This window comes from Streptopelia decaocto (genome assembly GCF_964273445.1).
Source record: "Streptopelia decaocto genome assembly, chromosome: 15".
NCBI classification, from domain to species: Eukaryota; Metazoa; Chordata; class Aves; order Columbiformes; family Columbidae; genus Streptopelia; species Streptopelia decaocto.
This window is the reverse complement of record NC_138670.1, coordinates 4,217,922-4,232,333: the sequence shown is the minus strand read 5'-3', so window position 1 is coordinate 4,232,333 and position 14,412 is coordinate 4,217,922. Positions and strand designations below refer to the sequence as shown.

The window sequence follows — 14,412 nt, the reverse complement described above, 5'->3', positions numbered from 1 at the left end:
TGCTTTAAAAGCGTGTTCTGAGTGTTCTTTACACCACAGGCTGGAGGATTGTCGGCAGAGTTCGCACGTTGGCTCCAGAGCGTTGCTCGGAGATGTCGGAACCAGATGTGTGTGATTTCCTCTTTCCTCCAAGTTCTGCATCTACCGCCCCTCCCCGCTCCACCATTTCGGTGTTTCCGCCCAAGCTGTCACATTTTGTTTTCAGGAAATGTCAGTAAATTGACCTTTAGAACATAATAGCTGTATTTATTCCCTGGGGTTTATATTCAGATAGAGTTCAATGAGTGTTTAGTTCATTGAGGTCTAGGAAGCTATCATTAATTATGCCAGCAACAACTAACTACAACATTAAGTTTCTTAAATGTAAATGTATTCTAGAAAATTACTCCGCGCTTGATTCGCCTCCTTCTCCTCTCACCACCCCCAGGCATGAATCAGGAACAAACTCAACTGAAATCCCCGGGGACATGTGGATGTATAATAACATTGAGTTTTGTTTTTCTCTCACAAAAATGAGAACTATTATAATAATTAGAGTATTTTCTTTGGGAACATGATGCCTTAATGAAGTACTTTAACAAATTATTGAGAAAATAAAAACTTATGCGTGGAAATATCTTCATTGCATCACAATTAATTTGCCAGAAATCCAGTTTAACGAGTGAATTCACTCCATGGTGTCTCCAGCTGCACCGAGGAAACACTCGTGTCAGAGCACGGATCAGTCTCCCCTTATGGGAGGGGGGCTGCGAGGGTCCCCAAGACTTCTCAGGGTCATGGTTTGATCCCCAAGACTTCTCAGGTCATGGTTTGGTCCCCAGGAACTCTTGGGGTCGTGGTTTGGGTGCTGGCCCCACCACCCGCAGCCCCACGGGCTGTGTCAGCAGCAGCGTGGACGCCCGTGCCCGTGGAGGAGACGTGCCCAGCCGCTTGCTGTGGCAATGGCCACACGGACACTGGCCACAGCTCGCCCGCCCCGCGGGGCCGCCCCCGCCGTGCCCCCGCTGCCCTGCAGGCGGCGCCGCGCGGACCCTTTTCTCCCTGGAACGTCCCGTCTGGGCTCGCTCCGCCAGCCGGCCCCGCTATGCAGCCGCACATTCCCGCCTCTGATTGGCCGCGGCGCGCCCCGCGTGATGGCGACGGCGGCCGGCGATTGGCCAGCGGGGGAGGCCGGTTTCCCGGGCGACGGGGCGGGAGCCGCCATGGCGAGCGTCCACGAGAGCCTCTACTTCAACCCCATGATGACGAACGGCGTGGTGCACGCCAACGTCTTCGGCATCAAGGACTGGGTCACCCCCTACAAGATGGCGCTGCTGCTGCTCCTGCGAGAGCTGGTCCGCGTCAGCGAGCAGCTGGGGCTGCTGGAGCGGCGGCGGCTCAACCGGCTGCTGCTGCCGCTGCTGCAGGTGCGCGGACGGGCCCGGGCCTGGCCCTGAGAGGGAGGAGAGGGGGGGGACCCCATGAGCCTCCTGAGTTGTGGCCTGAGGGTGAGGGAAAACTGAGAGCGCTGGGGCTGTTCAGCTGGAGAAGAGAAGCTGAGAGGCATCTGATTGATGCTGATTAATATCTGCAGGGTGGGTGTCAGAGGATGGACCAGACTCTGTTCGTTGGTGCTCAATGACAGAATGAGGGGCAATGGGCACAGACTGAAACACAGGAGGTTCCCTCTGAATATGAGGAGAAACTTCTTTCCTGTGAGGTGCCAGAGCCTAGCCCAGGCTGCCCAGAGCGGGTGTGGAGTCTCCTTCTCTGGAGACATTCAAACCCACCTGTACGTGACCCTGTGTGATCTGCTCTGGTGACCCTGCGTTAGCAGGGGTTGGACTGGATGATCTCCAGAGGTCACTTCAACGCCAGCCAGTCTGTGATTCTGTGACATGTCGCTCTCCTCCCCAGGGTCCTGACATGCCGCTGTCGCGACTGCACAAAGCCATCGAGGAGTCCTGCCCGCGCCTGGCCAGAGCCGTGCACAGCAGGTGGGCGCCAGGGCTGTGTCTCCCCCCTGTGCCCGCAGCAAACCCTTCAGCAGGTCCATCGGGGAGTGGGGGGAGAAGCGGCTGAGGGCCGCACACCAGCCCTGCTGTGGGCTGGGAGCAGGGGGAGGTGCGAAGTCGTGGTGATCCAGGCTGAAACCTGTAAATGTACAGTTTAAAAAGTGATATGTTTGGAGCAAAGATTTACTTTTAGAGTTTGCTGAGTTTTCATAAGTAAGTTCACACACACCAAACGTTGAAGCCATCTACTTTAAAACTTTCTATGATACAGAAGGTCTGTTTTGACATTCGCTAATTCACTAAACAGCAGGAGTTTTAAAAAATCAGTCTATTTTGGGTTTCTGACTGTTTTCTAAGGAGAACAACAATCTTTTCTAATTGTTCTCTTTATTAAAAGAACTATTAAAAAAAGAAAAAAGCCCTGATTACTACTTGGTTTATTAATAATACTTATCATATTTTGATTTGGCTTATGGGTATAAAAAACTTCCAGGCCTACTGAATTAGGTGCTACTTGTTTCTGTTTGTGTCGCTCATCTATACCTGAAATAGAATATTTTATTTGATGCGTTCATTTTATTAATACCCTAAAAAATATGGTTTTCTTTCCCTATTTAGGTTAAAATTTATTGCAGAAGGACAATTGAAAGATATGGAACAATTTTTTGATGACGTCTCAGTTTTATTTACACGTACAGAGCCAGAAGTTCATAAAACAAGCGTAGTAGGTAACTAATTGTTATCCATACACTATATTTGGTGTGATATCTATCACTTATGTAGTTCACCCAGGATACAGCTTTGCTTTTCTTTTCAGGAGGTGTAAAAATTGCATAATATTATTTTCTTATCATTCAGATGTTTCATATTAACCGATAATTTTGCATATTGGCAGTTCTTACTCATCTTAACTGTTTTCCTGTGATCAGCTAGTCTGTGAGATTTGCCACTAAATTAATATCAGATTTACACCCTGAAAAGCTGAGTGTTGGCAATAACTAGGCCGAGATGAGACACTTAAACAAAATGAAATAATGCGATTTAAGCTTCTGATTATTATGATTTCTAGTCTCCTCTCTGACACAGCAACCTTAGAACTGTTGTCACAGCAGATGTTTTCCTTTGCAGGTCTGTTTCTGCGCCACATGATCTTGGCATACAATAAGCTTTCTTTTAGTCAGGTGTATAAACTTTTCACGGCCCTTCAGCAGTACGTTGAAAATGATGAGAAGAAAACCGGAGTTGATGAGAGTGATATGGAGCTGATGAATGCAGAGGAACTGGAGGGGAGAATGGAGAAAGAAGAACTGGATGTGCCTTTAAGGTGATATTAAATTAAGAGAATTAGTCTTAATTCAGATTACCTCTGTACACACCAGAGTAAACATAAGCTTTCTGCAGCTCAACGTGATGCTCCTGTTAAACCTTCCAGACTCCACGAATGCTCCTCTAGGCCCCGTGTCCTGTCACTAACACCTTCAGCTGCGAAATTGAGATGTGGTGTGTGTAATCTTGCCACTCATGCACAGTGGCAGAGCTGGGCAGGCTCTCCGTGTCCTTGGTGCCACCATGTGGTGACACTGTAGATGTCACCAGTTCTGCCAGCTGTCTCAGAAGATGGCGGTACCTTGTTCTCCTGCTCTCGCAGGGAATCGCAAGCCAAGGGCCAGATGCTGCTGCCCACAGTTCCCTCTGTGCCGTCCGCTGCCAAGTGATGCCTCTGGTTGTGCCAGGGTGTGATGTGCCAAGGAGACAGTGCTCCCTAAGGAAGAGTTAGGCTTCGTGTTTGACGCTTCTCTTTCTGCCCTTCTCCAAATAAAAGAGCTCACATTAATTTACATCAAAAATGAGAAACTAATATTGAAATTTTTTTGCCTGCTAAAGACATGCTCCACTGTAAGAATAATCCAAAAAGCATTTTATGTACCCATATATTTAAAATGTACATTCTAAGCTGTCTTTATATATAAAATTGTGCTTGTGGATGCTCAGCTACAGCATGAGTCAGTTCACAGCTTTTGCAGCCTGGCTGTGTGGTGTAGTTCCATCTTTCCATGGAATAAACCTCTGCCTGCTCTTGCAGAACAGCTGTTTTCTGGAGTGACGTCTGTGGCCAAAGTGCCAGCTCGTTTCATTGTGACTTCTTCAGAAGAAAAGAAAAACAGAGCAGAGCCATTTGAATATTTCCACCCCAAATCTTCTATCTACCGTTTTTATTTGTGTTTTCATGTGTATTTAAGTGTAACATTCATGTTGACCACGGTCTCTGCAGGTTGAAGATTACCACTAAAGTGTGTGAAATCATTAGAATTGCTGGCTTTGATGTAGCAGATTATTTTATTCTTTGTTAATTTTTCTCCTTTTAGTTTCCTTTCATGCTGTTGAGCTCTAGTATTTCATAAATCTCTATAATGCAAAAGTGTGGAGTATCTGATAAAATACATTTCCTTGTATTCTATTGCACCACCCTTGTTTCTAACCAGAGTGCTTCTTATCAGGGAAGAAGAGATGTCTTGCAATGGGCCTCTTTCCCAGAAACAAGCAGAGTATTTTCTTTCTCAGCAGGTATGTTAATTCTGAATAAAGTTGAGTACGTGCTCTGTAACATGAATTTCACCTTCAGTTTTACCCACAGATATGATGTTTCCTGTGATCAGTTAGAGATTTATTGATATCTTGCATGTACCTGCTCAGCATGAGCGCTTGGGCCTAACAGTGTTGTATGTAGGCATGTGCACCCTGTGGTGAGGTTTGATTCTGAGAAGGTCACTTCTGTTCTGACTGCTCACCTCAGATTTGATGTCTGCCAAATATGCAATTTCAATATTCAGAAATGTGTATTCTGGTAACTAGATTGTTGTAAGATACATGTAATTCCAGTGAGCGACCCATTGTATTAGTTCTTCAAAGAGAAGTTTAAACAGAATTCTTTAAGTACCTTTAAACAGTCCTTTGAATAAGCTTTTGTTTTACTGGGTCTCTCTGATCTCTGGCAAGTGAATGCTATAATATGGGATAGAATAAAACCGCCACTGATGTTTCAGTGTCGTAGTAGAGAGAGTTGTCACAAAATCTTCTTTAATGTTCTCTCCAAGCAGATAACAACCTGACAAGCATATATTAAAATATATTTGTAACCCTCCAGTTTGAGTTGCTTATCTTACTTTGACTTTTCAATTTTTATTCCAGGCCTCTTTATTGAAGAATGATGAAACAAAGGCTCTTACTCCAGCATCGTTACAAAAGGAATTGAACAACTTGTTAAAATTTAATCCAGACTTTGCTGAAGCAGTAAGTATCTTTTTCTTCATCCAGAATGGTTGTAAAGGGATTTCTTATCTCCAGGATGGGATTATTTGGGAGTAATTTATTCCATATTGAAATATAAGCAGATTGTAAAAAAGCGAGCAAGTTGCATGTAAATGTTTAGTAATTCAGACTGAAACTTTAACTAAGTGAAGTGCTTAACCACATGTCCAGCTTTACGCACAGATATAATCCTCTTAATTTTGGTGGGTCCATGTGTGCGCATTCTTGTTGAACTAAGCCTGAAACTTACTTCTTTTTACATTCCTGGCCATACAGTATTTGACGGTTGGACTTGTCAGGGAACCTTTCTCAGTCAGAAGATACATGGTAATTATAAACGAAAAATTTGTTGTAATAATTCTGTGTAGTTAAAGCTGATTTTGCTTCATTTTTTAGCATTATTTAAGCTACTTAAATAGTCTCAGAGTGCAAGACGTCTTCAGTTCAACACACAGCCTCCTTCATTATTTTGACCGTTTAATTCTCACTGGAGCAGAAAGCAAAAGCAATGGGGATGAAGGTTACGGCCGGAGTCTGAGATACGCTGCTCTGAATCTGGCTGCACTGCACTGTCGCTTTGGCCATTAGTAAGTTAATATATTGTACCACACAATTAAAATTAATCGTGTTGCATCTCGTAAGTGCTGATAAACCTTCTGTTCATCCAGAAAATCTGTTCAGGAGAGGGTCTTCCCCTAATTTGATAAGAACTGTAGTTGGGTTGGGTCGAAATTTTCTTGGAATCTTGATTTGGTTTGGTTTTGTTTTGACGTTTATTTGGTTTCCATAATAACTGAGCCATCTACAGCAGGGTAAGAGTTGACATTTGTCCGTGTCCACTTGCAACTGTTTCCTAGGAATTTAAGTTCTCAATTGCTACATTTCCATGACCTCAGAACAGGCAATGGATGTGAATACCTATTTTCAGCTATAATCTCGAGAAAGTATGGTTGGTTTCTTGTTAACATTCAAATCAACGTAGAGCTGATGATCTGGAAAAAGAGTAATTAAAAAAATAAAAGCCATCTGAGCTTTTTTTAGTTTTAAAATGCCATAGGGGTGGGTGTTATTGATAAAACTGGCTCAGCCATCTCCATATATGGTTTGTATTTATTGACTGCTGCCTGGATGCATCATGTAATAGGCCTGGAGATGGGAAGGACATCTGCAAAATTGAGAGCAACAACTTTTTTTATGGAGGCAGATGCTTAATGTTGCCCCTGTTCAAACAATAACTGGGCACATTGGCACTTACAGGGTTTGAAAGCCCCCTTAGGGGTTACAGTTGCATTTTTGTAGTGGCTTGCAGATCCCATCTTGCTTATTACCTTCAAGACTAGAATATATTGCTGAAGTGCTAGGAGGAAAACAGAGGTTTTCTCTTGTGGTCTATTAAGTCAAAGTTATCTTCTGAGTGCGATATGCATAATTTAGATCAGTATTCCTCTTCTGTATTATAATGTTGTATTTTTAAGCACTGTGGGAATACTAATATGTTTTCCCTTTTTTGGCTGATAGCCAACAGGCTGAACTTGCACTTCAGGAAGCCATCCGGATAGCACAGGAGTCTAACGACCATGTTTGCTTGCAGCACTGCCTGGTAAGATAGCTGTGCTGAAATAGAGGTGAAGGCACCTTTGTCTGCGTTACCTCAGCCTTTGCTCGGTGAACTGTGGCGGAACTACTCTCACACTAATATCTCATCAAACGCATCAGTGATTTAAATATGTCTGTCCAGCAGTGGGGTGACATTGCTTCTGACAGATGGGTCACCCAGAGCAAAACTGTAGGGGGATCATGGGATGGTTTTGTTGCAACTCAAGATTACTTCCTGAAACAGGAGTTGCAATCCCAGAGTAGTAAGATCTCAGTACTAAGCTCCAAGTTTAGCCTTATGTGTTTTAAAGAGACAAAGTATATCGTGAATTTCCTCCTTATTATCTGTTGGATCCCCAAAGAATAATCAGCCTTCTTTTGAGCAAAAAGGAGGAAGGAAAGACTTAGTTTTCCTCTGTATTTTGTTCTGTAATTAACATTATTGTTATAACAAATTGGCATCTATGGTATCAAACTCCTGCTTTCCCCAGTTAACTGTATAATGGGGTTTCTGCGCTTTACTCTGAACCTCCAGCACTGACTGCTGTCACACCAGTGCCTCCACCTGGCTGCACTTTTGATGTATTTTGCTGTGTAGCATTTAATAGACAGTTCCTTAGTATCATATTGATTCTGAAGAGCTGTTTGTATTTCCAGTGGGTTCTTGTGCATTCTGTGAAAAATAAAGGGAAGTTGAAAGTGCTGCAGCCATTAGCTATTTACAATGAGATTTTAAACTTCTTTTCCTTGTTAGAGCTGGTTGTACATCTTGGAGCAGAAGATATTTGATAGTTGTGTTCTGCTGGAGCACTCTGTAACCAAATCCTTTCATTTTGGTTTGCCGGTAAGTCCATTTCATTTATCTTTATCTTTATCTTTTTAACTTTATCTTTATCTTTAACAAACACATGTGGTGAGGGGAGCGTGCATGGTAGGATTTTGTGGCTGGTCTGTATTTAAACAAATATATTTTAACGCTCCAATTTCTAGCTGTTCCTATTATTTTTACTCTTTGCATTAGCAAACTGAGTTCACCTGTTTTAATGCCAGTGCATTATTGCAAGGCCCACTGTTTTTCCTTCTAACTTGTTTTTCAGGCAGAAAAGCTCTCTGTGGCTACCAGCCTGGCCCCATGCCCCATTTTGGCCTCAGGCCCGTAGCACAATCTGCTGCTGCTCAAGGGAGCTTCTTGTGCCTCCGCCTTCCCCAAAACTCAGTGCTGATGCCCCTGGCAGGGCTTTGAACACATCTTTACTTGCACAGCTCTGTCCCAGCTGTGACATCTTGCAAGGCAGCCCTCCCCTTAGATAGTTTTGTGCCCTTAAACTGTTGATTGTTGATGTTTAGTTCGATCTTCCCCAAGATCTGCAATCTCTAAGAGAATTGTTCTGAAAGAAACTAAACTGCTGGCATTGGGAGATGAGAGCAGATACAGCAACTTGGTGGGGAAGGGGAGGGAGGGCTCTGTGTTTTCACAGCTGTTTCATCATCGGAGGAATCCAGGTACAAGTTCTGTCATCCACTTTTAAGACTTCTGTGTGGGGGAGTAGAAATTACCTTTCACATCTAGCAAAATGGCATTCACGTATGTGTGGGTGTGCATAAGTGGATATTTAAAGAAATGCCTGGAGCAGTGTTCCTTTGTGCTGAATAACAACACATCTTTTTCTTTTGGATTTTTTCTCCCTTTAGAACTCTTGCTCTGCTGCAGTTTGCAAGTGTAGTGCACTCTATTGTCTTTCAATGCTGTTGTTATTTTCTTTTCTTCCTCCCAGTACCTTGCTTCGCTGGGAATACAGTCCTTGGTTCAGCAAAGAGCTCTTGCAGGAAACGCTGCCAACAAACTAATGGACGCCTTAAAAGATTCTGATCTGTTGCACTGGAAACACAGCTTGTCAGAGCTTATTGATATTAGTATAGCACAGAAAACGGCCATTTGGAGATTATATGGCCGCAGGTATTGTGTTTCTTTCAAACTCTTGGGTTAGCTCACTGTACTTGTTAGCACATAATGCATTTTGAGTTATTTATATAGGTGTAACAAGTGACTGTGTCTCTCCAGCACACTAAAAGCAATCAGACTGTGATTCACTACAGGCTCAGTGCAATTATTTCCGTTCTTTTGTGTTCCTTTAAAACTCATGCTGGAGAAGAGATTGAGTTTCCATTTAGTAGTGGCGAATAGATCATAAGTTGTTCCTGTGCCCCCGTTTTCAGCATCTCTGTGCTTAGCCAGTGCGCAGCCTTTGGTATGTAGTACTCGATGTGTTACATAGTGCAGAGTTCCTGGGTAGCAGTTGTTTTACAAGTTTTCATTCTCCCCAGGGCCCCTGGCTTACCCCAAAAATGTAGACTGTTGTCATAACAAGACCATAGATTTAAAATGGTTACTTGTTGCTTGAAAGCTAAAAGGTATTTCTCTTGCACAAGCACCATGGCACTTCAACAAGCCCAAACACTGCTGAGCATGAACAGTCTGGAGGCCGTGAACGTGGGCGTGCAGCAGAACAACACGGAGTCCTTCGCCGTGGTGTTGTGTCACCTGGCTGAGCTGCACGCAGAGCAGGTGAGTTCTGTGGCTGGTCGCACAAAATGTCATTTGGGTAAGAGGACGCGTGGGTGTTACTGACAGAGAGTGCGAGACTTGACTCATGGTTTGTTCTGCCTTTAATGTCTGCATTGGGGGCGAAGAAAACACAGGGTTTTCGCTTGGAAAGTTCTTTCCATGAAGGTTGTGTTGAAATCAAGGGGCGTGGTGCTTCCCCCAGTAATCAGCCTGTTGTTTCTGTGTTACAGGGATATTTTCCAGCTGCTTCTGAAATACTGAAACACCTAAAGGAAAGATTCCCTCCCAATAGTCAGCATGCACAGGTAGAATATCGATAATTTAGCCTGTAAATTATGTAACTATTACACAACAGGATCTGAATTCCGTTGCACCTGAATTCTTCCCTCTGTATGTCCTGGGCTATACGTTTGCTCATTTTACTTGGCTCATGACCTCACGGGAAGCTGCGCAGCATGACCTTTTCTACAAAAGCATGAAAAAGATTCCTCTGTTGTTTCAAGGCTGGTGAGACATTTATCTCACCAAAGCCTCCTAAGAAAACACTGTTTAAATAGAAATGTCATTGACAGAGGAATATACACCTCCTTTGTGAGTACATATAGGAGTTAAATGCTCTGCATTAATTTGGAGCTTTAAAATTCTGTTAAATTAGAGCTACTTATTTTGATATAATACTATCCAGAAATAACTGAGAGAATAGGCTATTTTTTGTGTGACTCTGGGAAACACACGAGTCTATAAGGTAGTCTTTACATTGAAGTATTCAAGTAAATATCGTTTGGTTCTTCTCTTTTCACTACAGAACAAGTCTACTGATTCAAAGCATTAGTAATAATTTAGAAGAGCTTTTTTCCTTAAAATGCACTTAAATAGGTGAGCTTTGGTATTGAAACATTAATCCAGACCAGAGCATTTCCATTGAGGACAGTAATTTATTTAATTCAGTAATTGGGCAGTGGAGTTAGTTGTGTCTAGATACAAATATCCGCAGGGAAAAATAAGAAGTTCTAACTTGGGATTAGAATATGAACAGGCACAACTTCTAAAACTTGACCTTGAATGTTCTTTGTTTAGCTTTGGATGCTGTTTGATCAGAAGATACAGTTTGAGAGAGCCATGAATGATGGCAGATATCATGTAGCAGATTCTCTTGTAGCAGGAATTACAGCACTTAATAGCATCGAAGGCGTATACAGGTAAGAAATCACAAATGTGCATACACTTGCAGGTGTGGCCTGTGAAGACAATGAAAAACATAGCAAAATTATCGCTGGCAGTCACATGTTCTTCCCTTTCCAGAGCTAATTACGGTCACGCTGTCTAGCCTGTAGTGCGTATTCCATTAGATTATGTCCTGCAATAATAATTTCCAGTTGTTTCTCTGGAACTGGAATAGCACTGCTGAAGTTCGTGTTATTCTAGAGCCATAGATCTGTTATGAGAACACAAAATACTTCTTTACAATCTGCCATGGTAACTGTACTCAGACCTAAGCACAAGGCAGAATTTTGTGTCACATAGTGAGGGATCTGAAGCTTGAGTGTCCTCATCTGTGTCCTGGTGCCTATAAAACAGAGCAATATGATTTTTTCTCTCACTGTAATGAGTTCTTGTTTCTAAATGAGAATGACATGTTAGAAATAGGTAGGGTTTAAACTTGTTATTTGGTTAGTATGAAAAACAACTTACCATTAAAAGCAAATTCCTGTTGATTTTCAATGAGGCAAAACACCTAAACCCAGCCAGTGCCAGCGAGCCAGCAGATCAGTATTCAAGCTGTGGGACCTGATGCTTGTCCTTCTGGAATTGGACTGTTTGCGATTCCCCTGATCTTTAAATACTCTACTCGGTGTCTGGGTTCAGGGTGTTTGTATAATCCACAGCCCTGCTGCTGCGTGTTTGTTTGTTATTTCCCTGTTCTCGCTCTTTCTCTGTCGCTCCATCTCCTTGGTAGCTCAAGCCAATTTTAGCTACTTTACCTCATACCTGTTTTTCTTACACATAATTACTTGTGCTTTCTAGCTTGCATGCCCTCCCACTTCTGCTGCCTGTTTGGGCTTTGGGTTTGGCAATTCCTGTTTTCTATCTAAGGCTGTTTTTATGAGTTTGATCCTTTCTGCCTATGAGTTGTCCAACTGGAACAGGAGGGAGCTGTTTTTCCCCTAACCAGTGTGTATAGCATGTGTACGCTTCGTCAGAATGCCATTCTGCAGTTATAAGAAACAGGTTGCAAAGTAGAGACCTGTCCTACTGTGTTCTGAAGAGCAGAGTTGTACCTAAACTATTAAAATATGATCAGTCATGTTTTCTTTCTACCACGGCAGAAAAGCCATTGTGTTGAAAGCCCAAAATCAAATGTCAGAGGCACACAAACTTTTGCAGAAGCTGTTGATCCACTGCCAGAAAATCAAGAACACTGAGATGGTGATTAGGTAAGAATGTTTCATTTTTGGAGTATTAAAGCCACTTCGCAGTGATTAGAATCAGCCATTTCGATTTGTCTGTGTTGAGACTTCACTTGTCTTCAAGATTACCTGCTATGATGTGGGGACTACAAAACAATATCAGTTATTAATCATGGTATGGAGGGATCCTCAAAATATTGTGGAATTGAAACCTCGTCATCTTTAATATGTAAAGTAAAAGGTAGTAAACTTATTTTAAAGCTCCATTAAGATGTATGGAAGAGGAAACTCTGCATCCAAAATATACAGGAAATGGAAATGTATGTGTGTAACTGTACCTTTGGAGTAACCTTCAGAGCAGTTACAGTGTTATTTAATCTTTTGTATGTCGGTGGCCTCTCCTCTTAAGGGCATAATTGAAGTTTATTATATGTGCAGTAATATAATTAATAATAAAATCAACACTCTTATGCATGGAATAACCATTCGGGAAACAAGTGGACATTTTTTATGGAAATCAAACGTTTGTCATTCTTTCCCCTGTTTTGGTCAGCGTGTTGCTGTCAATCGCAGAGCTCTACTGGAGATCTTCGTGTCACACCATAGCGCTGCCGGTGCTGCTGCAGGCTCTTGCCCTCTCTCGAGAGTACAGTCTGCAGTACTTGGCGTCAGAAACTGTGCTCAACTTGGCTTTCTCCCAGGTACGTCTGATCTGTGTTTCCACAGGGCTGTAGGGCAACGTTTATTCTCAGGGTCTGGATGCTGTTTTTACTCCCGTGAGATTTAAGAATACAACCTTGTTGCAATTAAATTATTGCTTCTGAAGAAGTATACTCTAGATGTAAAACCCTCTGAAGAAGCTAATGGAAGTTGAGTTTCATGTGTATTACTAAGATGTGTAGTTGTTGCATATAATTAAGCAGGCAAGCACAAACTGGCCCTGCCTTCATTTCTTCAGTTGTTACATTTTCTGCTTGTATTTTGGCTTTCTAATAGCACAGCTCAGCCTGTGTTTGTATTAAAAATAACGCTTGTAATGGAGTTCAGTTATATTGTTTATTCTGGGCTGGCAGAGACATGGTTGTCAGCACTGACTGCAGTGGAGAAGCAATGCCTAATCGTTTCAGATAGTAGCTCATTCCTACTAATAAGTTTTGATTTCAAAGAACATTATGTGGAAAATGTCTGTGGTGCATTATTAGAAACAGACGTGGGTTATGTTGGTCTTCTCTGAAGAAGCTGCTCTTACCAGTGGATTCCAGTATTAGACCAGCAAGTATTTCTCTTTCAGCTCATCCTTGGCATTCCTGAGCAAGCCCTGAACATTCTGCACATGGCGATAGAACCTGTCCTGGCCCATGGAGCCGTCCTGGACAAAGGCTGTGCCATGTTCTTGGTGGCCAAGTGTCAGGTGGCTTCTGCAGCTTCCTACACTCCCCAAAAGAAGACTGAAGGTAGTGGGAAGAGTAATTCTGCTCACCGAAACTGCGCTCAGGAGTGGGAGAGCGCAAACCAGTGTAAATGCTGAAGTCCTGCCACACGATCACTGTTAAAGTTTAAATGATACAGCAGAGTCTGTTACCTAGTCATTGGATAGCAAGATTAGTTTGGAATTAGTTATTGAACAGATGCAGTGTTTATAATGCAATCTTGTTTATCTGCATACTTTCACACCCATATTTTGCAGCAAAGGCTGAGTAACAGAAACTAGCTGAAAGTCCGTGTTGCTAAGACACAAACTGTTTTGAAAAGCTGTGGAATTTGTAATTGGGCTCCTTAGAATTGAGCTGTATTGCTTGGAGTTGTTGTTGTGATATTATCTGAAATATGACTGTCCTTCTTTTTTCCACAGCTTTGGAATCTGCAATCTTGAATCTAAACGAAGCCAAGACTTACTTTGCCAAAGTGGACTGCAAAGAGCAGCTCAGAGATGTTCTCTATTTCCAAGCTCGCCTGTTCCACACCCTGGGCAAGACCCAGGAAAGGAACAAATGTGCCATGTTGTTCCGTCAGCTGCACCAGGACCTGCCGGCACACGGGGTCCCCTTGATCAATGCCTTCAAGTGATGCATTTAAAGAGGAGATTTGTTTGTTTTCCTTGGTTTTGGGGTTTTGTTTTTTCACAAATGTCTTTTTATTTTATTCAGTCATCCATGTTTCGAAAGAACTGCCAATAAATCATGGTCTTCTATTGAACAAACTTGTGTTTTGTTTGTAATGACTTAAGGGAAAACATAGGTTTCCAGCCATTTCACTTTTATTCCGTACTTGAAATTAAGAATTGAATGAGGAAAAAAAGAGAAAAGACTCTCTTGACTGTGCTATAAACACACTGGGGGGAGCAGCACAGTCATGATGAAGTAATATCTGTTCTTAGTAGTGACATTTTCCATATCAATGCTGGCTTTATGAACACTGGGGTACAAAAACCAGTGGAAAATGTAGGCGAAGTTCCTTTGTGCTTATTTTGAGTGGTATAGAATGGAGAGTCTCATTTAAAATGTGTCCTTGCATTTAACCTGTCTACAGTCACCGTTTG

General features: G+C 42.5%; 1 protein-coding gene across 1 annotated transcript; it reads left to right on the top strand.

Annotated features, from left to right (window-relative positions):
• The first annotated feature begins 1,186 nt into the window (after positions 1-1,186).
• Positions 1,187-14,067, top strand: ANAPC5 (anaphase promoting complex subunit 5). The gene is made up of 17 exons (XM_082066229.1): positions 1,187-1,406; positions 1,897-1,976; positions 2,613-2,722; positions 3,123-3,318; positions 4,493-4,559; positions 5,184-5,285; positions 5,700-5,890; positions 6,822-6,903; positions 7,654-7,743; positions 8,675-8,856; positions 9,330-9,465; positions 9,696-9,770; positions 10,543-10,664; positions 11,793-11,900; positions 12,427-12,574; positions 13,165-13,327; positions 13,726-14,067. Exons 1-17 carry the CDS (start codon positions 1,203-1,205, stop codon positions 13,938-13,940), a joined length of 2,271 nt encoding a protein of 756 aa, XP_081922355.1. The 5' UTR covers positions 1,187-1,202; the 3' UTR covers positions 13,941-14,067.
• The last annotated feature ends 345 nt before the right edge of the window (positions 14,068-14,412 follow it).